Source organism: Acinonyx jubatus, chromosome A2 (assembly GCF_027475565.1).
Source record: "Acinonyx jubatus isolate Ajub_Pintada_27869175 chromosome A2, VMU_Ajub_asm_v1.0, whole genome shotgun sequence".
Taxonomy (NCBI): Eukaryota; Metazoa; Chordata; class Mammalia; order Carnivora; family Felidae; genus Acinonyx; species Acinonyx jubatus.
The window spans coordinates 159,814,793-159,837,173 of record NC_069383.1 but is presented as its reverse complement, the minus strand read 5'-3'; the positions used below and the strand labels follow the sequence as shown (position 1 = coordinate 159,837,173).

The following is a 22,381-nucleotide window of genomic DNA, read 5'->3' as shown; positions in this document are numbered from 1 at the left end:
AAAAAATATAGAATAAACTGGCAGAAACGTAACTGCAGTGAGAACTTAATCAACTATGGCAAATTGAGGGTTTAAGAATAGAAATAATCTACCCAACAGTCACACTGTTGTGCTATTACCCACATGGAGTGAAAAGCTAACAAGCACACACAACCTGCACACAGGTGCTCATGGCAGCTTTATTCATAATCCCACAGACTTGGAAGCAACCCAGACGTCCTTCGGTGGGTGAATGGATAAACCATGGGACATCCAGACGAGGGAATGTTATTCAGCGCTAAAAAGGGAGGAGCTCTCCAGCTGTGAAAAGACACAGAGGAACCTCAAATGCATGTCGCTAAGCGAGAGAAGCCAGTCTGAAAAGGCTACACACGGTATGATTCCAACTCGATGACACTCTGGGAAAGGCAAAAGCACACAGACAGTAAGTAAAAGGATCCGTGGCTGCCAGGGGTGGGGAGGAGGGAGAGATGAACAGACGGAGCACAGGGGATTTTTTACAGCAGTGAAATACACTGTATGTCACCACAATGATGGATACATTCATTATCCATCTGTCCAAAGCCATAGAGTGAACCCCAACGTAAACCATTGACTCTGGGGGCGCCTGGGTGGCTCAGTCGGTTAAGCATCTGACTCTTGATTTCGGCTCAGGTCACGATCTCACGGTTCGTGAGTTCGAGCCCTGCATAGGGCTCCACGCAGACAGTGTGGAGCCTGCTTGGGATTCTCTCTCTCCCTCTCTGCCCCTCCCCGCTTATTCATTTTCTCTCATTCTAAATAAACATTAAAAAATGTTTTTTTTTAATTTTTTTTAACGTTTATTTATTTTTGAGACAGAGAGAGACAGAGCATGAATAGGGGAGGGGCAGAGAGAGAGGGAGACACAGAATCCGAAGCAGGCTCCAGGCCCTGAGCTGTCAGCACAGAGCCCGACGCGGGGTTCGAACTCACGGACTGTGAGATCGTGACCTGAGCCGAAGTTGGACGCTCAACCGACTGAGCCACCCAGGCGCCCCTAAAAAATGTTTTTAAATAGAGTATGGACTCTGGATGGTAATGAGGTGTCAGCGCGGGTTCACGGACCGTAACAAAAGTGCCCCTCTGGTGCCACGTTGACGGTGGGGACGACAGAGGGTATGGGGACTTCCTTTCCTTTCCACTCAATTTTGCTGTGAACCTAAAACTGCTCTAAGTTATATGTTAATTTTTAATTTGTATTTTTTTATTCACTTATTTTCTTCAAATGTTTATTTATGCTAGAGAGAGCGCGCACGAGCAAGGGAGGGTCAGAGAGACAGGGAGACAGAGGATATGAGGCGGGCTCTGCACTGTCAGCAGAGAGCCTGACGCAGGGCTCGAACTCATGAACCGCGAGATCATGACCTGAGCCCAAGTCAGACGCTTAACTGACTTAACCTATATGTTAATTTTTTAAAACAAGGGTCATTGTTTTTTACAATAATGCCTATATTGAAAATATGGTATTCGGAAGATGAATATATTAAAGGTACACACTTATTCACAAAAAGTAATGACCTAGAGAATGTGAATGTTATAATTAATGGAATAATTCATATACCCGGGTTTATACATTACAAATAGTAAGTCGGTTTTTAAAAAAAATAATCTTCCCTTGGGGCGCCCGCGTGGCTCAGTCAGCTGAGTCTCCAACTTCGGCTCAGGTCATGATCTTGTGGTTTGTCAGTTCCGGCCCCACGTCGGACTCTGTCCTGACGGCTCAGAGCCTGGAGCCTGCTTCGGATTCTGTGTCTCCTTCTCTCTCTGCCCATCCCCCGCTTGTGCTCTGTCTCTCTCGGTCTCTCAAAAATAAATGAATAAATGTAAAAAACAAATTAAAAAAAAAACTTCCCTTTTAGAAGCTTTAGATTTACAGAAAAATTGCAAAGATGATACAGTCTCATACACCCTACAATCTTTCCCCTAGTCCTCATATCTTAGAATGAAGATATGGGACACTTGTTACAATTAATGAACGAATATTGATGCATTTTAATCAACTTAAGCCCATACCAGATTCTTTCAAATTTTCCCTGATGTCCTTTTGGGTCCCAGGGGCCATCCAGGGTCACACATGGTCACTTAGTCTCATTTCCTTAGTCTCCTCTTGGCTGGGACACCTTCTCAGACTTTCCTTGTTTGTGATGACCTTGACAGTCCTGAGGGGAACTGGTCAGGAATTTCAGAGAATCTCCATCAGTTGGGACCTGCCTGATGCTCTTCTCACAGGTGGACGAGGGTGGTGGGTTTGGAGAGGAAAACCCAGAGGTGAAGGGCCCTTTTCATCATATGGCATCCTATCCAGAGTAGATGCTGACAACATGATTAATCACAGGGGTTTTCGAGGAACAGTAACAAAGAATGATAACACACGTAGGCCAAGAAGGAAATCTCTAAGCACAAGAAGGAGACACTGCCTAGGTCCCAGGTTCTGTAACGGCACAACTATATAAACGAAGGGGGCGTTACCCTTGAGCCCTGAGTCTTGCCCTCCCCAGGGCTTATAATCAAATCACTCTAACACTTATCAAGGGGGGAGGGGCTCTACATCGGCTCCCCCGGTTCCCATCTCCTCTGTTCAGGCTCCTGCCTGACCCTCTCCCCTGGAGTGTGGACAGGACCTACAGAGTCCCTTTTAAGTAACAGAATACGGTACGTGTGATGGGATGTCACATCTGAGATTAGGTTACAAAAGACTGTCACTTCTGCCCCGCTGGCCCTCTCTTACACCCTTGGATGGAGGTCAGCTGCCGTGTTGGAGGCTGGCACATACTCACATGGGTAAAACACCGAAGAGGGCTACCAGCCTATAGTCAGGGAGAAGTGGAGGCTCCTGGTCCGACAGCGGTCAAGGGACTGAATCCTGCCAACAGCCGTAGGAATGATCCTGGAGCAGAACCCCCCTCCCAACCCCCACTGTTGGGCCCTGAGAAGATTACAGACCCGCCTCATACCTTGACTGCAAACTTGTGAGACACCCTGAACCACAGGACCAGCTGGGTCACACCAAGACGCCGGGCCCACAGACACTGTGAGAGCACACCATACATACTTGTCTGAAACCTCATATTTTAAAATTTTTATTTATTTTTGAGACAGAGAGAGAGGAAGAGGGAGAGAGAGAGAGAATCCGAGGCAGGCTCTGCACAGTCAGCACAGAGCCCGATGCAGGGCTCGAACCCGCAAACCGCGAGATCCTGACCTGAGCCGAGATCAAGAGTGGGAGCCTGGCATTGGGCTCTGTGCTGACAGCTCAGAGCCTGGAGCCTGCTTCAGATTCTGTGTCTCCCTCTCTCTCTCTCTGCCCTTCCGCTGCTCGCACTGTTTCTCTCTCTCAAAAATAAATAAATACCCCCCCCCCCAAAAAAAGAATCTAGGTGAAGCGTACGTGAATGTTCATCATACCATTCTTGCAACTTTTTGGTAGCTTTTAAATTTTTCAAAAGGACAAGGTGGAAGAACCAACAAAGCACCCTCCTTCCTCCCCATATGTTCCCCTACCTGCCATCATTTTTCCTTCTACACACAGCAAAGACTCCTCCGAGGTGCCCACACTCGCTCTCTCTGTGTGCTGGCTAAATGTTTAATTACTGGTCTTCCAAACAAAACCAAAGGCACCTGATTGGTAGTGTTTGCCAATTCCTGTGGTGTAAATATTCCCACCCCGGCTGATTTCACGGCTACTCATGTGGTGTCGCTGAACGCTGAATTGGTAGCAGCACATGTAACAGTATTTCCAGCACACAGATGTGATACATGTAAATACTCTCGGTAGCATGGCGAAGCAACATGTGGAAAAATAATTATGAGTTTTGGGACACCTGGGTGGCTCTGTCGGTTAAGCATCTGGGTCTTGATTTCAGCTCAGGTCATGATCTCACGGTTCTTGGGTTCAAGCCCCGAGACGGGCTCTGTGCTGACAGTTCGGAGCCTGCTTGGGATTCTCTCTCCCTCTCTCTCTGCCCCACCCGGTTCTCTCTTTCTTTCTGTCCCAAAATAAATAATAAACTTAAAAAGAAAAGGAGGTGTTGGGGTTGGAGTATTTATTACCTTTGTCTAAATATAATCCACTTGGTCAGAAGTTTATACAATTAACTTGTATTCTATTATTTGTTTGCTGTTTAATTATTTTTGAGAGAGAGGGAGACAGAGCACGAGTGGGGGGAGGGACAGAGAGAGAGGGAGACAGACCCGAAGCAGGCTCCAGGCTCTGAGCTGTCGGCACAGAGCCCGATGAGGGGCTTGAACCCACGAACCGTGAGATCATGACCTGAGCCGAAGCCAGACGCTCAACCGACTGAGCCACCCAGGTGCCCCTATAATTAACTTTTAAATAATGGCTGTTTTTAACAACTAGCTCCCAAATTCCTAAAAATTTGACTGTTAGCTCTCGCTAGCCAGAACAAGCTGGCTCCAGCACACCGCTGTAAAAAAAATCTCAACCCACTGACATCTGGCTTCCACAGCCACCATTCCACCAAAACCCTCTTGCTGGTCTCACCGGGGACCTCCATATTGCAAACTGCCAAGGACAACGGATACATGTCGGGCCTGGCCTGCCTTGCGTGAGTTCCGTGCAGCATTCAACACTGCGTACTCCACCTGCCTTCTCCGAGGCCCTCCAGGTGCCTTTCCTACCTGCTGCCCAGTCCTGCCCAGTCTACTTGAAGGGTTCTTTTTCCTCCACTTTTGGCCTTTGATATGCCCGTTTGACACACTCCCGGGTGCCCTTGTCCAATTCCATGGCTTCAACGACAACGAAGAAGCCCAGGTCTTCTCAGCAACAACCTATGTATCCCAACCACGTAACTAGTTTGCTCTTCTTGGAGTAAAGACATTTCAAACAAAGCCACAGTGGAAGCCCTCGTCCCTTACTCCCACCTCGAGGTGGAGCTCCTGAGAGACAGAGGATCTGTCCTGCCCTGAAGCTAGGAAGTGTTAAGTTGCCTCCCTTTCAAGTCCCACAGACCTTATCACAGCTTAGTAACTCAAAAGGCTTCAATACATGAACTCCCCCCAAGGTACCAGCTCCCCATCCCTCCTAGACTCAGATTGCATGGCCATGCTAAGGTACCGCCACTTGGTGGCGGCATTCTCCAAATGGAAAATAGTATCTAAGTGCTAAAAAGACAAAGGCCTAATCTTTAGGGCAAGATGTGTCAATTTATGCGAAATCCATGGGGAGTGGCCTCCACCCAGCCTGGTCGTCATCTTCCTGTTCTGGACTAAAACCAATGGGCGCTTTCTCAAAGTGCTGTACAAAGTGGGCTCCTTTGCTCTCGCTCTTGGAGCAACTCACTTGCCCGTCGGTCGGTCACTGTAGGTCACTGTAAGTGAGAGCGAGGGTCAGTCACTACTGGGCTGGTCCGCGGGTCAATCAGTCAGAATCCAATTGAGCCTGTCCCTGTAGTCAGTCGCCCTACTCGTCCTTCCGGACAACGGAACCTTGCACGACCTGACTGGGAGATCACTTCTCCGCACGGGACAGAAATCACGTCCTCAGGATCCGCCCCTTCGCAGCCTTAACCAACCCTAGGTCTCTACCTCAAAAAAGTGCCCGCCTCCGGGTGACGTCAAGCAACATGCCCCGCCTTCCCAAATCCTGCCCTATCAGAGGCCTAGCTCTCTAGGAATCTCTAGCTCATTAACTCCCGCCCCTATGCCAGACCACTCTCCAAGGCCCCGCCTCCAAGGGAACCCTGTCTAATCAGAGGCCGTTACCTCCCCGAAACCCCGCCCCCAAGGCCGGCTTTTCCCAGACCCACGCCGCGCTACATAGACGCGGCGGATGACGCCATCAGGCCGCGTCACCAGAAGGTCACACGGGATCCAGCAACATGGCGGCGGCGGCGCTGCGGGGAGGTTGGTGCCGCTGCCCGCAGGTAAGGAGACGTACGGGGTCAGGGTGGGGAGTAGGGGGCGGGCCTAGGGAGCTCCCAGCCCGCGACCTCCAGGGTCTTTTTCTCCTCAGGCCTTAGGCCCCCTCGGCCCTTTCTTGGGCTCGGCTGAAGGCTTGGGTTGGGTCGTTGGGTCGGTCGAGGCCAGGGCCGGGGTCCCGGAGCGAAGCTTGTGGTTGAGGAGCTAAGCGTGCCGGGTCCGAGGCGGCCATGCGCTGAGCCCGGCGGACGGCGAATCGCCCCTCACTTCCTGATCAGACTCCACGTGCACCGGGGAGTGCACGGTGGCCCGGGCGCCCGGTGGAGAAACAGCCGGGAGAAGGCAAAATACCGTTGACAGTCACGGCTCGCCTTTATGTGCCAGGTTCTCTACCGAGACCATTTCCTGCATCGCTCCCCCTCGTCCTCCGTGTGAAAGTGCGGGAGATGGTTCTCGTCCTGGCTTAGAGCTTGAACTCATAGGGGTGGTGGGAGTTAAGGCGTGTATGGTGCACTCAGAAAACAGTAGTATTTCATGTACTACAAGCTTCGTGGATTACATGTACTTCATGTACTGCTGCTGCTTGTTGCTGTTTCACAGGTTGGGAAACTGGGACTCAGAGAGGTTAAGCAACCTGCCCACAGCCTCAGCTCGTGGTAAGCTGACCTGGTCCAAAGCCCAGGTCAAACTGACTGCAGTGCTAGGCTCTGGGTGAAGGAAAGTATCTCATAGGGATCCTAGTGTGGGGAGGAAGAAGCTGTCGTTGACTCCAGGCTGATTTTTTTTTTTTCTTGGCTACTTGTGTTTTAAGTCAGGGTTTGAGATTGAATGTACACATGTTCGGATCTGGGCACAAAACCGGTTGGGAACCAGCCTCGGGTTGGGGCTTAATATGGGATTTCTTTTCCAAGTTAGACAGCCGTTCACTGCTATCTTAGACTGTTGCTGAAGTCAGTGGTTCCAGGATCAATGGGTGTAGGCATATAGAGAAGAACAAATGATTTCAGCTCTCGGGGGTTACTCTCTTTTTTAATATATATATATTTAAGTTTATTAAGTAGTCTCTACCCCAATCGTGGGCATCTCAAACTCACAACCCTGAGATCAGGAGTCAAATGCTGTTCCCACTGAGCCAGCCAGGTACCCCAGGAATTACTCTTGAGTAGCTGTAGGAGATGCTAGCCTTTGCATGAGTTTGGGCTGTTGCTTAGAGTTCCTGGAGATAGGAGGCATGGAACGGGAGAGGAAAGGGCCAGGGAATATGGAAATGGAAGAGTGGTTCTATGGTCATTGACATCAATGTGCCTGGCTCGGTGCTGGGTGCTACGGTGCAATGTTGAGCAGGACGTGCACTGGCCCTTCTCTTATGGAGCTTAAGTCCTTCATTTGGTAGAAGAAATGCCTTTCACGTGATGTTAGTAGTGTCTTGGCCCAGGTGTGCCCTCTTGCACAGGACATGCTAGGTTTCTTCCAGGGTTGTGCCTAGAACAAGTTATCTGTGTTTTACCTCTGAGAGCCCAGGTCTCTGGTCTTCCAAGGCTGGCAGCAACGGGCTAGGCTTGTGAGAGAAGACTGCTCACGGCCAGCATCGAGGCGCTTGGGGGCCCATTTCAGGCTAATGAGACGAAATCAGACGAAGGCACGTTTAGCCTTCTTCCACCATAGGTTGGTATCTCCTGAGACTCATCTGGTTTCCCCCAGGTTCAGAGGCAGGAAAGTAGGGATGGACCCTGGAGGTGCAGATCCAGTGTCTTCCTTTCCACGAGATTCCATTGGCTTCTCAGAATTTAGCAAGATGGTGGAGTGTCTAGCATGCAGCAGGCCTGCAGTGAAAATCGGCAAATGATGGGGCACCTGGGTGGCTCAGTCGGTTAAGCATCTGGCTTCGGCCCAGGTCATGATCTCACGGTTTGTGGGTTCGAGCCCCGCATCGGGCTCTGTGCTGACAACTCAGAGCCTGGAGCCTGCTTCGGATTCTGTGTCTCCCTCTCTCTCTGCTCCTCCCCTGCTAGCGCTCTGTCTCTCCCTCCCTCCCCCCTCCTCACCTCTCTCTCTCAAAAATAAACATTAAAAAAAATCGGCAAATGAGACTTGGGCGACCCCTACTTTTTAGTGGGGCTTACTCACTTCCTAGTTACCTTATCTGAATGCCTCTTTCTCTTTTCTTCCCTAACTAGAGATGCCTCAGCAATGGAGTCCAGTTCCTGTCCGGCCACAACCTAATGCTACTGCACAATGGTGCCTATCAGATACGCCGGCCCGGCCGAGAGCTGCCTCTGGTGAGTGACGGGATGCCAGCAGACAGAGAGGAGTCTGAAAGATGAGACCTGGTTGGCAGGAGACAGAGCTGCAGGACGTTGCCCACACTGGCAAGGGCAGCTGATTGGCGTTCCCCATCCAAGACCTGTGGGGTCACAGAACCCAGCGTGCTGGTCCTCTCGGGCTCTCGGGCAGCACCTGGCATTACCAGGGGTGGAGCTCCTGCCTGACAAAGTAGATGATGTGTCAGCTCTCAGGGCTGGAAAGGCATCCCTGTACTCAGCTGAAATCCATTTCCCTGTGGCTCTTCCCTTTTCTGGGTGACATCCCTCCAGGCATTTGAGTGGAGTCACCTCACCTTGGGGGCTCAGTTTCCTGTCTCTGTTGTTCCTCACAGACAGCATTTTCTAGAGCTTTTCTCCTCCGCGTCATTCCTTTTCAACTGTGCTTCTTTCTGGCGGTGTGTTACCACCACAGGGAGGAAAGCCCCAGACCAGTATACTTCCCCAAGTGCACACACTGGGGCAGCCCACACCCTTCCCTTCCCGCTGAGTCTCTCACAGGCCTGGTCTCCCCGGTCCTGTCCTTGAGCTTTTGTGGGCGTGGCACATGCCCTGTGGCCTTTCCTCTGAGCCACCACCTCCGTGTGTGCGGCCGGCCGGCCGTGGAGCGGGAGGTGGGGCAGCTGCCAGGTGGCGCAGTCCCAGACAGTCTCAGAACCTAGACCTCCCCCAGAGAAAGGCTGGCTGGGCACACCATTCGCGTGGTTCTTCAAGCATTCTCTTTTCGGAGCCCGCTCTCAACGTGGTGGGGAAGCAGCGATCCTAACCTGGCTCAGTGCGACCCTGAACTGAAGCCTGTGTCTTGGGCAGTGTACGACTCTGGCTCTTGTGTCTGCAGAAGGACCGTGGCCTTTCTTCTGGCCTCCCTAGGCCCCGGCTTTCTGGGTGTGTTGGGTTTTCCTACGAGGGGCACCCCTGAGCTTAGGCTCTGGGTGACAGTGATCCTGTGGGTTGACGACGGAGGTTTGTGCCAAGCCCTGGGGTGACATGTGACTTCCAATGTGGGACTTGAGAGTGACCCCAAAGTTATCCCGGCCCCAGAAGCCCAGGGAGTAGGGCCGTATCTCAGCTTCTTCCAGATAAGGGGCTATAGAGTCCTTTCCACTCCATTCCTGGGACAGGGGCTCCTTTGGGTGTTGCCCTTCGCCTTGGGTGAGCATGTTTGAATGTCCATGAGGATTCCAAACCGCCCGTTTCTCACCCAGGGTTCCCTCTGTTGGAGAAGGAGCCTGGCACTTTGTTTTGTTTTTAATAGACTTTATCCTTCTGAGCACTTTTACATGTACAGAAAAATTGAGCAGGAAGTACTGAGAGTTTCCATCAACCTCCTGGCGGCCCCTCCTCCCACCTGGGCCTGGATTTTCCCCATGGTGCGGCCTCTTGCTTTAGTATAGCACCTTTGTTACAACTGATGAGCCAGTATTGATACATCGTTATTAACTGAGGCCCATAGTTTGCCTTAGGGTTCATGCTGGGTGCTCATTCCTTGGGTTTGGACAGAGTAGTCTTACTGCCCAGAAACTTCTCTTTGCTCCGCCCATTCATCTCCCCCACCAGCCTACCCAGCCCCTGACAACCACTGATCCTTTTACTATCCATGGTTTCACCTTTTCCAGAATGTCCTAGAGTGGGGATCATGCCGCCTGGAGTCTCTTCAGACCAGCTTCTCTCACTCAGTAATATGAATTTAAGGTTCCTCTGTGTCTTTTTTTTTTTTTTTTAAGTTTATTTATTTTTAGAGAGAGAGCACAATCAGGGTAGAAACAGAGAGAGAAGGAGAGAGAGAATCCCAAGTAGGCTCCTCACTGTCATGGTGCCCGATATTGGGCTTGAACTCACAAACTGTGAGACCCTGACCTGAGCCGAAATCAAGAGTCAGACACTCAACTGACTGAGCCACCCAAGTGCCCCCTCCTGTGTCTTTTTTAAATTGAGATGTCATTGACAAATTGTGTAAGGCCACAACATCTTTTTTTTTTTTTTAATTTTGTTTTTAATGTTTATTTTTGACAGAGAGAGAGAGCGTGAGCTGGGGAGGGGGAGGGGCAGAGAGAGAGGGAGAAACAGAGTCCGAAGCAGGCCCCAAGCTGTCAGCACAGAGCCTGATGCGGGGCTCGAACTCACAAACTCTGACATCATGACCTGAACCAAACTCAGATGCTTAACCGACTGAGCCACCCAGGCACCCCTCGCAACATCTTTTCGTAGCTTGCTAACTGGTTTCTTTTTATTACTGGATAATAAAGAAACTGGACATCCCACAGTTTATCACCTGATGCTTTCTTAACTTGACTTTCTTGGCTCATAATGGAGGTAGCTGTTCATTGTGAAACCCGTATCAGCACAGAGGAGAAAGTAAAAATCCTTTGTTTCTTTTACATTCTTTCCAGTCCAAATCCTATTCTTCTGGAAACAGGAAAGGCTTTCTCTCTGGCTTGCTAGATAATATCAAGCAAGAATTAGCCAAAAACAAAGAAATGAAAGAAAGTATAAAAAAGTTCCGAGATGAGGCCCGCAAGCTAGAAGAGTCTGACGCGCTCCAGGAGGCCAGAAGGAAATACGTGAGTCCCTTTGCTTCCCGCACAGAGATGACACAGTGGGGGAAGTGACGTCACTCACTGACCACAGGGGCGAGCGGACAGGAGTGAGTCGCCAGCCCCTCGTTTCTGCGGTGAGACGGAGCGGGGTTCTCTGCACACCAGCGGCGCCAGCTTCTTCTGGAAGCTTGTGAGAGATGCGGGGTCGCGGAGCCCTCCCCGACCTGCTGGATCGGAGTGCGTCTGCACGGGCTCCCCGGGTGACCCCTTGAGCTGTAGGTTTAAGATGCGCTGCTCCTGAGAGCTGGTTGTGGCCCCTTGAGTGAAGCAGGTAGAAAGCGGGTCATGGTGCTGGTGTGATTATTAATTACCGCCTGGTCTCTTACTGAAGCAGCTGCCAGGCGCCCACCGCGGGGAGTAGGCTCAGCAGCTGCTGCATCAGGGCTCTGCGAGGTGGGGACAGCCACCCCATCTTGCCAACGGGTGCCTGCTCCGGGTCCCTTGGGTTTTTGTTCTCTTGGCCACGTCCCAGGCTGTGGGTGAGGCCTGTTCACTCAGAGGGCCTGTGGGGGATTCGACCTGATGGATGATGACCCTTTCTTTCCAGTAAGGAAGAGGAGTGGGCTAAGGGGTGGTTTGGGGGCAGAGCAAGCCGAGTCGGGTGGGACTGTGGCTGTGGGAGATCCAGCAGCGGCTGGCAGCTGCAGGGGTGCAGAGCGAGGCAGGATAATGTGGATGAACCGGGGCGGGGGGCAAGATCACCCCTGCACCTGGCGAGAGACTAGAACCAGGGCTGGGCCTCAGGGGTCTCCATCCGTCAGCCCTCAACTGCTCCCGAAAGCAAGGCTGTCGGGCAGTGAGGGGCCCTGGGGTGGGGAGGGGGCTGGGGTGGTCGGGCAGGCGGTGGGGGGACAGGGCGCCGCTCAGAAAATGCTTCCTGTAAGACAACGGCTGTGTTGTAACCAAGAGAAACAATCTCCTTACCGTAGAAAAGCATTGAATCCGAAACCGTGCGGACGAGCGAGGTGATAAAGAAGAAGCTGGGGGAGATCACAGGCACAGTGAAGGAGGTAATGGTCTCCGGGCCCCCACGCTCTGTTGCCCGCGGCTGCCAGGCCATCTGTTCGTCGCCTCTGGGAGGAGAGCTGTGCTGGAAGCTGCGGGCAGAGCTGGCGCCTGGGCAGGGCGTGACTTGGCACAGCGGATGAATAGGCGTGGGTGGCGAGCCAGGGAAGAGCCAGCCTGGCCAGGTGGCTTCCGGAGTTAGGATGCACAGCCCACCCCCCCCTCCCCCCCCCGCCCCTCGCCCAGGAAGGAGGGCGAAGTCAGGCTAGCCCACGTGCCCTGTGGCTCACCGCTGGCAGTAGAAGCTTTCACGCTTTCGTGCCACCAGCAAAGACAGAAGGGCCAATGACTTGTCTCGTCCTGCCCAAAACAGGGAAGCACTGCTTGGCCCCAGGTGAGGGGAGATGGGGCAGCGTGGGGGGGCCCGAGGGCTTCCTTTTTGTTGCCTGTTTTGCTTTGTTCTGAGCAGGAGAGAGGGACAGGGCTCTGCACTGTTCTGAGCCGCCTGCGAGGGTTCCAGGTCAGTCCAGCATTAGGCACAGGCTCCTCGAACCTTTTATCCCTAAGCGGCCACTCGTGCCCATTCCGGGGAGAGCCCAGTTGACCTGGCGTCCAGCCCGGAGCCCAGGGGTTCAGCCCTGCAGACCTTGTACACGGCGCACCCGAGTGTCCGGGCCCCATAGGTCAGATGAGTTCAGAGTGTCTGTTCCCGACCTTTGAAGGACTAGACTGGTCTTAGCTTGGGGGGGGGGGGTTCTGTGCTGACACCCCCATCCCTGTGTCTCAGTAGAGTCTTGATGAAGTCGGTAAAAGTGACCTTGGCCGGAAGATCAAGGAGAGTGTGGAGGAAGCTGCCAAGACTGCCAAACAGTCGGCCGAGTCGGTGTCCAAAGGCGGGGAGAAGCTGGGCCGGACCGCCGCCTTCAGAGCCATCTCCCAGGTGGGTCGGGCTGGGGCTCACGGCCTGGCCTGCTCTGAGTCCGGGATCCGGAGTTCTCACTGCCGATCTCAGCCCTGGAGAGGGAGGGCCCGCTTGAGGCACCAGGATGGTGCTCCGCTCCCTGCTGGGTGGCCTTGGACAAGTCACAGCCCCTAGGAAGCAGCAGGTTAATGCACGGAGAGCCTCTCAGCCACTAACACCCTTAGCTTGTGTCCGTAAGCCCGGGACCTGTTGTACTCAAGGCGACCTGAGGTCCTGATTCATTCTGAAATGACTGTTGAATCTTCCCACATGCTGGGCTCTCTTGCTACCCACAGGGGCCACTGGATAGAAAGTCCAAATTCCTGCTCCTGAGGTGTCTGGGGGACCCAGATGGGGATGAGTGGTTCCTGAGCGACATGTGACAAGGGAACATACAGGGGGAACATACACGGGTGGAGGGGCAGCCCCTCCAGTGGGGAGGCGTGCACAGCCAGCTCAACACGGCCAGGGTCGCTGCAGCAAGGTTGGGGGAAATGAGGGGGGCGGCCAGAGAAAAACGGGGTCCATCTGAAACAGCCCTGTGGTCCACGCAGGGAAGTCAGGCAGGGTGCTCAGAGCCACATGACCTCGAGACCGGGGGAAGCTGGGGCCCTGGGTTGGAGTTCTCCGCGGACACTGTCCTGACTTGGGGCACAAACGCGCACAGGCCTCCGGCGGTGGTCCGCAGTGTCAGGAAGGTCCTGAGCGCCCACCCTGGGGCTGGCTGCTTTCCCCCAGGGGGTAGAGTCCGTGAAGAAGGAGATCGACGACAGCGTGCTGGGGCAGACCGGGCCCTATCGGAGGCCAGAGCGCCTCAGGAAGAGGAAGGAGTTTGCAGGAGAGAAGCTCAAGGAAGAGAAGGTGTTTGAGCCCAACGAGTAGGTAGCAGACTGGCCAGGGCCTGTGTCCCCCTTCCACACACACACTGTTTGTGTTTGAGCGCCCCTGGAACGTTCCTGCCCAAGTCAGTTCGTTCTCGAGTGTCTGTTCTGCTCAAGAGTCCCTGCTCCCGTGTGAACGTGGGGGAGATGGTGGGTGGTGGGAAGGGGGGAGAGAAGGCAGGAGGCTGAGAGAGGAGGGCGGGCTGCCCAGGGGGACGGGGGCACTGCCCGCAGGGACAGGAGGGCTGGGTGCCTGGGCCGGCACACAGGGGCCCGTCGCCACTGCTCACCGCTGCCCCATCTCCCCAGGGAGGCCCTGGGGGTCGTGCTGCACAAGGACTCCAAGTGGTACCAGCAGTGGAGAGACTTCAGGGACAACAACGTGGTATTTAATCGTGAGTGTTCACGTCTCGGACACTCGGCCGACAGCGTCGCCGTGACAGCAGACGCTTACTGAGTGCTCCCCGCGCACTGGGCACAAGCCAGACCCCCCGCTTTACAGAGGAGGAGACCGGGGTCAGAGAGGAGCAGCCACTCCCCAGGATCACCCAGCCAGTGAGCAGCAGAGCCCAGGCCGCCAGGCAGCCCTGCTCTCGAGGGCAGCCCGGTACATCTCCAGCTGGCGGGCAGGGGCCCTCTCCCAGGGGCTGAGTCACCGTCCTCGCGGTCGCGGAGCTGCCGCTGGCAGGAGGGCGGCCAGGCCGACCTGCCTCTCCGGTGGCTGGGCTGTGGGTGCCACCGTGAGAGGCTCCCTCACAGGGCAGGACAGGAGGCGCTGGTGGGCCTCCCAGGTGCCAGCCAGAGCACCGCCACGCCACACACCCTTGTCCCTTGTCCTGTGACGGTCACTAGAGGCCGGTTTCCTTGGTAGGGAGAGCCCCGCCCCTCAGCCCACCCCCGAGAAAGCTGGCTCCGCCCCACGCTGCCCAGGTCTGCGCAGGGAGTGGGTCTTGCAGGGGCTGCAAGGAGCCCCCGGAAGTCGTAGAGTAAGGGTGTCTTTCTTTCTGGAGGCGACCCCTGACCTCAGCCCATGTCCCGGCAGGGTTCTTCGAGATGAAGGTGAAGTATGACGAGAGCGACAACGTCCTCATCCGGGCGTCCCGCGCGCTGACAGACAAGGTCACAGACCTGCTGGGTGAGTGGGCCCGGACCGTCCTTCCCGCCTGGGCTGGCCGCAGGGACGGTCCCGGGCCCTGGCCCACTCCTGCCGTGGCTGCCTCCAGGGGGCCTGTTCTCGAAGACGGAGATGTCAGAGGTGCTCACGGAGATCCTGCGAGTTGACCCTGCCTTCGACAAGGAGCGGTTCCTGCAGCAGTGTGAGAGCGACATCATCCCCAACGTCCTGGAGGTGGGTGCTGCACCCTGGGGCCCCCACCCAGCAGGTCCCCGCTGTCCCGCCTGCCAGGTTACCCTGGGAACTGCCACCAGGGGCAGAGATCTCCGGCCGTCAGAGGCCTGGCGCCCCCGCGCCCCCACGCCTGGCCCTCGTTAGTCATGCACCTCTGAGAAGGCACCCAGAGTCACCTGTGGGCCCTGCTGGGCTCCGTGATGGTGGCCGATTTCTTCCCTGTGGGGTGTGTCTGCTCCCAGGGACGGAGTTCCCTTTCACGAGGTCCGGCAGCCACTTCCGTCTTCCTGACAGCTGGCCTGGAGCCTCCTGTCTGGTTTCCCTCATGATCTGCTTGAAGCAGTTCCCTCGAGCCTACAGTGAGCGGCTGCCCAGGGCCGTGGCTCTGTCTCCCAGGGGCCAGGTCCCCTCTCTGTGGGAATCCTGAATCCTATTTTCTGGCCCCTCCTTCTGGTTCATAAATGAGGAGGGGGTGGCTCGCTCAGGGTCCTGCCCCTGCACACACTGCACAGGGCCCCTGTGCAAGGTTGACTGCCTCCAGCCAGCCACGTCTGTTTCTCCAGCCCCTGGGATGTGGCCGGAACCTGGGCCTCTGCCAGGCCTTTGGAAGGGCCTGATGAGATCACAGAAAGGCTCCGCACCCGCCACCCCCCCCCCCCGCCCCGAAGGTAGATTCCAGCCCCCACCCCCCTGTCTCCTCTATCCTACTGGTCTCCCTGTGGTCCCCTCCTCTCTAATTCCCCACATTCCCTGCCCCACTTCGGGCAGGGCCGGGAGGAGGTAGAGAGGGGGCGCTCCCTTAACACAGCAGCCCCAGCCCAGGTGGATTCTTCTAGAGACGACGTCTCAGCTCCCGGCCTGCCCCTAGTTTTCTTTTTCCCTCTGGCCCTGGGCTCCTCTCTGACCTTCAGCAGGTCAGCCCCGCCTCCAGGTTCCTGCAGAGGCATCCCCTGTGGCACCTTGGGAGGCCACCCCAGGACCCCTCCTCTGCCCCTGTCCTGACCTCTGGCTGTGCAAAGCTCCAGCCCCGGTGGAGGTGGAATGCAGCTCCTGGCCTCCTTGGCTCAGCTTCCCAGCCCCGCTGAGCCCAGCATGCTGCCACCTTCCTCCACCTGACCCGAGGCCCTTGGGGCCACCCTGGGCTGCCGGGGGTCACACATGCAGGCCCTTGGTCCCAAGGGCCTGGGGACGGGTATCTGTTGGCTGCAGCCTGACCCGAGGCCCCCTGCTCCCCAGCTGGAGCCTATAGGGTAGGGTCTCCAGCCTAGATAGCCCCCTATTCGTCTTGAACTTATTTTTTGTTTGTTTGTTTTTCCCTTTTTAGGCCATGATTTCTGGAGAGCTTGAGATTCTCAAAGACTGGTGCTATGAAGCTGTGAGTCCTTCTCTTTTTCTTTCTACTTTTTATATTTAGGCCTAAAAAGAATCAGTTTGGAGGTCTGTTTGGGCAGAGCCAGGAAGGGTATGACAGGGCCCGGTGTCCTGGTTGTGGGGGCACCCAGGGGTCCGGGGCCGGGCGGAAAGGGACCGGGAATAGCTTGGGGTGTGTGTGACCTTCCCTCAGCGCTCAGGGGTCTCACGTGGTGGCTGTGGGCGCTGGCCGGCAAGCAGCCTGCGGGCCCACACCACCTCCCGTCCCTGGGCCATGTCACAGGCGTCATGAGGGTACAGTGTGAACACAGACGCAGCGCTCCCGGATGCACAAAGCGCTGGCCAGACTCGTTATAGCTGTTCTCACTTTGAGTTCCCGAAACACAGATCAAAACAGACGGTGATAAGATTTCCCGCATGGGGAGGAGCCGTGTGTCCTGATGAGGCCTGACTGCTCCCCAGAGTCAGTGCTCAGGGTCCCGGGGCCCCATGGTGCCAGGCCGTGCACCCAGGTCGGCTGTCCCCAGGAGCACACCCTGTCCGCCCCGGTCCTGGCAGCCTCCCCAGCCCTGCAGGACTCTGTCGGCCACCTCGACTCACCCTGCTCACTCCCTGACCTGTGTCTTCATGGGGTTTTTTCTAGCTTATTTGTATTGAGCAATCCAGAGCCTTTTTGGCTGATCTATTCTGCTTCCAGCTCACAAACAACTTGGAGAAAGCAGAGGAGAAGATGTCAGATTTTTTTTTTTTTTTTTTTTTAATACTCCCCTGCATGGTGACTAATCCAGCAGGCATTTAGGAGCGTGTGTTTTTTTTTTTTTTTTTTTTAATGCTTTGGGACCATTAGGCTGTGGTTGATTATCTTTGCCAAAGAGCTGCTGGGGCCCCTGGAAATGCTCCTGAAATTGCAGGTGCTTTCACAGAGGTGTATGTGTGTATGTATGTGTGTGTTGTGTGTGTGTGTATTTATTTATTTAAATGTTTGTTTCTCTTCGAGAGAGACAGAGCGTGAGTGGGGGAGGAGCAGAGAGAGAGAGGGAGACACAGAATCCGAAGCAGGCTCCAGGCTCAGAGCTGTCAGCACGGAGCCCGACGCGGGGCTCGAACCCACGAACTGTGAGATCGTGACCTGAGCCGAAGTTGAATGCTCAACCGACTGAGTCACCCAGGCGCCCCCAGAGGTGTTTCTTAGATGCCATTTTTAAGAACCACACAGGAAATAGGGTTGGCACCATTTTTTTTCTTGGTAGATCAGTTATTTCCATAAAAAGTAAGTGTTATTGGAATGTCTTCCACCATAGCTGCTGAGTCCAGAGAAGCCTCCAGTGAAAAGGTACCAGGTGTCACCTGGGTCCTGGGCCTGGGAGTAGGCTCAAGGGGGGTGGAGGTGTCATTGGGGCGTCACCGCCCCGCGGGAAAAACAGGCTGCCTGTGGCCAGCGGCCTCCCATCGGGGCTGGTCAGTGAGGAGGAGGCCGACCGAGGGAGCTCATTTCAGAGCGGCTGTGGGTTAGGGCGAATCCTAGAAAACGCGTTTGATTCCAGGCCAAGGTTCTGAGTGCGGTGAATACGGGGAAGTCCAAGATCAGCCAGAGAGGCCTCAACTTCCCTCTGGGCGTGTATTTCAGATCCTGTTGCAGGAAAATTACCTACTTTACTGATTAATACCACTTTCATTTGGGCGTCTCGGTGCAGCGCTGTCTTTATAACAAGGGGGGTGTGATTCGGGCCAGCAAATGGGCGGCACTGGCCTCCCTGCTTGGACCTGTGCTCCTGGCATCTGCTGCTCCTGGCAAAGCACACGCAGGCGATAGCAGCCGTTTCTGGAAGGTGCGGGTGCAGAAAGCACGGGATAGGGCGGTGAGCCTGTCTGCGGGGAGAGTTTCCCAGGACAGTGCAGCCCCTGGGGTTCGCCAGCAGGTGCACCGCAGCACCGTGGTGGGGCTTGCGCGCGCGGGTCCAGCCGCAGGGATGTGTCCGGCTTCTCTTCGCAGACCTACAGCCAGCTGGCGCACCCGATCCAGCAGGCCAAGGCGCTGGGCCTGCAGTTCCACTCCCGCATTCTGGACATCGACAACATCGACGTGAGCGGCTCTTCTTGGCGTCGGGGGTGCTAGTCAGAGGGGCGCCCGTCCCTGGGGGAGCTGCGGCACGGACAGACAGGGACTGGGGTGAAATGGCCTCAGGGTCCCTTTCAGCAGAGCGTTCCCATAAGCCTGTGGTGGGAGAGTTCTTGGGCAGGCGGCGGACGCAGGGGGTGCTGTTGCCGCCCAGACCTCGGGGCCCCCGGAGGCAGTGCTGTCCCTCTGCCTTCACTGGGCAGGGCGAGAGCTTTGCCCCTGTGGAGAGCCGGACGAGTGCCGGTGCTGGTTACCCCTGCCCGTGTGCAGGGGTCCCTCTGTGAGGCCTTACACGCCCACCCAGCCCCCTCTGGGGAACAAGAAGCCACCAGGGTCCAGGGAGGCTGCGTGGACTGTTAGTTCAGACTCTGGCTCACATTGGGAGGGGTCCCGCAGGAACCCCCCACAGGTCCTCCTGGGGCCTGGCCCGACGAGTAGGACAAGTGGGGTGGCTGGGACTGCCTCCTGGGAAGCAAGGGTCGGCACCAGCCGTGAGGCGACTGTCAGGGGAGGGGCAAGGCCACTCTCTGAGGCCCGCCCACCTTGTCGCTCCCCCTGCAGCTGGCCATGGGCAAGATGATGGAGCAGGGGCCTGTGCTGATCATCACCTTCCAGGCCCAGCTGGTGATGGTGATCAAGAACCCCAAAGGCGAGGTGGTGGAGGGCGACCCGGTGAGTCCAGGAGGGATCGGGCCTCGCGGGTGGCCGGTGCGAGACTGGCTGATGGCCACCTCCAGCCACCTCGCGCCGACAGAGCCAGGAGGTTTTGTGACTGTGCAGCAACAGCAGGGCAGTGTCTTGAGAAGCCTGGGGCCCTGTGGGTGCTGGTGGGGGTTGGAGGGTGACTCACTCATCTGGCTGTGCAGAGGCCTGAGTTGTCGACTCTGGACCCAGGCTGACTCCCAGCTCTGCTCCCTGGTCCCTCCTGGCGTCCCCTTTGTGTTCTGCCCTGACCCTCCCCACAGTCCCTTGTCGCGGCCCTCATCGTCCCTGCTTCTGCAGGACAAGGTGCTGCGCATGCTGTACGTGTGGGCGCTCTGTCGAGACCAGGACGAGCTCAACCCCTACGCGGCCTGGCGGCTCCTGGACATCTCAGCGTCCAGCACGGAGCAGGTCCTCTGAGCTTGGTGGCCACGAGCAGAGGCTTCTGGGCTGGATTAGCGCGCGGTGGTCACACAGGACTGGTGTCTGCCTGTCACAACTAGACCTCTGGGGAAGACGGGACTGTCGGATCTCTACCAGGGCCGCTACAAAACCAGCTGGATGGGGACAGGCGGGTGGATGAGGGGGGGCGGCTCCCCATCCGGGGGGCTCCTGCACTGCTCCCACGCCCCTCCGCCAGCAGCCGGGGTCAATATGGTGCACCGGCCAGATGGTGCCGAGAGGCCACCCCCCTGGCCCAGGGACGATCCAGGGGGCAGGTCTAGGACCTGCTGCTCAGAGTAGCATACGAGCCGCTTCAGCCCGGCCATTTTGGCTCCGTTTTTTAACAGTGCCCTTATTATCCTGTATATATGCCTGAGATTTGGAAATAATAATAAAACGCCAAAGTGCAGGACAGCAACTCGGGTGGTCTGAGGTGTTTGTCACTGGGGTAGGGGGCAGCTGGGACCGAGGATGGGTGGTGGGAGCTGGCCGGGTGGTCACAGGAGGCGGTCAAGGTCACTGAAGGAACTGCAGCCCTAGACCTTGCCTGCTCAGGATCCTGCCCTCCCTGGGTCGGGGGTCCTCCACAAGAGCTAGGGAGCTTTTCCGAGGCCTGGCTGGGATCTCGGAAGGTTGGGCTCCCTACAACTGGAGGGGCTTGAGCGTCAGTATGAGTGATTCGGGAGGCATTGGGATTCCCCTAACAGGTCGTCTGCTTGAGGGGTCTGTCGCATAGACAGGTGCCGGAGTCGCGCTGGGGCTGCCTGGGGTGCTTGTCGGGGTGGGGTGGGCGAGGTCCTGGGTGCTGATGCGCCCCACGCCCAGGGTCTCCCAGGCGCCTGCGGGGCGGGAGCTCTCTTCTCCCGGAGGCCGGGGCGGGGTCGCGAGCCCGCGCGCCGCTCCCTGCGCAGCCTCCGCCCCCCGCGGCGGCCCCGCCCCCCGTCGCCATGGGAACAGCCGCGGCGGCCCGGCTAGCGCGCGGCTCGCCTGCCTCGGTCTCGGGCGCTCCAGGGGCGGGTGGGGTGGGCTGAGCCGGGGCCGCCGCCGCCGCTGCCTCCGCGGGAGAGAGGCCGAGAGCAGAGCCGGCGCGGGTCCCGGAAGAGAGCGCAGCCGCCGGACGCTCGGTTCCCGTCCCGGTCGAGGCCAGGGTGAGGGGCGGGGGGTGGTGGGGGAGGGGTCCCCGGGACGCCGGGAACAAAGGGAGCGGGGCGGGGGACAGGGTTTCGCCGCGCCGCCCGGGCTGTGCGTTCGCACCTGTTGTACGCGGGCCGGCAGGGCCCGGGCTCCCTCTCCCCACTGTCAGCACCCCCACCTGCGAGCATGGCCGGAGTTGGGTCCCTGAGTGCCTGTGGTGGCGTGCCTGCGGCCCGGGCTTGGGCGTAGCCGGGGGGACGGAGGCCCGGGCGGGGGCTGGATCCCGGCAAGGTCAGGGGGCCGCGGCAGGAGGGGGCGGCGCGGGGAAGGGAAGGCGCAGCCTCATCCCCGCGCCCCGGGCGGGCCCCTCCTCCGCAGGGCGCGCGGCGATGTGAGCCATGAGCGCGACGTGGACGCTGTCCCCCGAGCCGCTGCCGCCGTCGACGGGGCCCCCGGTGGGCGCGGGCCTGGACGCGGAGCAGCGCACAGTGTTCGCCTTCGTACTCTGCCTGCTCGTGGTGCTGGTGCTGCTGATGGTGCGCTGCGTGCGCATCCTGCTCGACCCCTACAGCCGCATGCCCGCCTCGTCCTGGACCGACCACAAGGAGGCGCTCGAGCGTGGGCAGTTCGACTACGCGCTGGTCTGAGCCGAGCGGGGTTTCTCGCCGAGGGCCGACCCGACGGGGGCGCCGCCTGGCCGGGATGGCGCTCAGGATCCCACCCCAGATCCTAGCCCGAGGGGGCAGGGCGTTAGAAGTCCGGCTCCTCCCCCTCAGACCCCTCCCATCTTTCCTCCCGGCCTGGCCGGAGCCCCACTTCGTGCCTTTATCCCGCCCCGTCCTCGCTCCGTGACTCACCGGCCCGGCTGGTCCCCTACTGGCTCCCCGACGGGGAAGAGGACCTCTCCCCCACCCCAAGGCGTATTGGTGGCTCTGCTACTGTCCTGCCGCCGCCGAGCATGACTATCGTGTCCATTCCTGGATGCGGGGGACCCCCGTGTCCCCCTCCCTCCCCTGTGGTCTGGCCATCCTCACTCCCCCAACCCCGACCCGTCGCCTCGCCCCCCACCCTTAAGTGTTGAGCTGCTCCTGCGGGACAGGCTCTTCTGGGCCCACGGGGTGGACGCTGCATAGCAATATGCCCTGCGTGGCCTGCCCCCGGAGACCGAGACTGGAGAGCAACAATGGCTGTTGTGTCCAGGATGCGTGACGCCTGCGGTGGGAGGAGAGTGCGGGCAGGTTCCCTTCCGCTCCAGCCCCGGCCCCAGTACAGGTCAGCGCCCTTCCCCCAGTCACCACCTCCGCCCTGCACTGGCCCTCCTGCCATTTCCCCCGATCCCTGCTCCCATCCCCGCCTGGCCTCACCCACGCCTTCTCCCTCCTCCCAGCCCCCGAGCCACTGGTGAAAATAAAAGCTATTATTGAGCGCTTACTACATGCCAAGCAGCGTGTGAGTTAGAGCGTCCTGGCATGGCCTGTTCCTTCTTCAGGACCCAGAGTGAGGCCTGTTAGCATCCCTGTTCTACAGGCAAAGGGACAAAGGTCCAGGCAGCCTAAGTGACTAGCCTGTACTAAGTGGCTGGAATTTGAACCCAGGCCTG

The 22,381-nt window shown here is 57.3% G+C and overlaps 2 protein-coding genes across 2 annotated transcripts; both read left to right on the top strand.

Moving 5' to 3' along the window:
• The first annotated feature begins 5,747 nt into the window (after positions 1-5,747).
• TIMM44 (translocase of inner mitochondrial membrane 44) lies at positions 5,748-20,065 on the top strand. The gene is made up of 13 exons (XM_027050102.2): positions 5,748-5,903; positions 8,076-8,177; positions 10,610-10,780; positions 11,746-11,826; positions 12,612-12,761; positions 13,521-13,660; positions 13,973-14,058; positions 14,706-14,798; positions 14,887-15,011; positions 16,336-16,386; positions 18,376-18,465; positions 19,063-19,173; positions 19,504-20,065. The coding sequence occupies exons 1-13, from the start codon at positions 5,859-5,861 to the stop codon at positions 19,621-19,623; spliced, it is 1,365 nt and encodes a 454-aa protein (XP_026905903.1). The 5' UTR covers positions 5,748-5,858; the 3' UTR covers positions 19,624-20,065.
• A 540-nt stretch (positions 20,066-20,605) lies between these two features.
• On the top strand, positions 20,606-22,212 carry CTXN1 (cortexin 1). Its single transcript, XM_027050267.2, has 2 exons — positions 20,606-20,795; positions 21,160-22,212. The coding sequence occupies exon 2, from the start codon at positions 21,180-21,182 to the stop codon at positions 21,426-21,428; it is 249 nt and encodes an 82-aa protein (XP_026906068.1). The 5' UTR covers positions 20,606-20,795; positions 21,160-21,179; the 3' UTR covers positions 21,429-22,212.
• Positions 22,213-22,381: the final 169 nt, after the last annotated feature.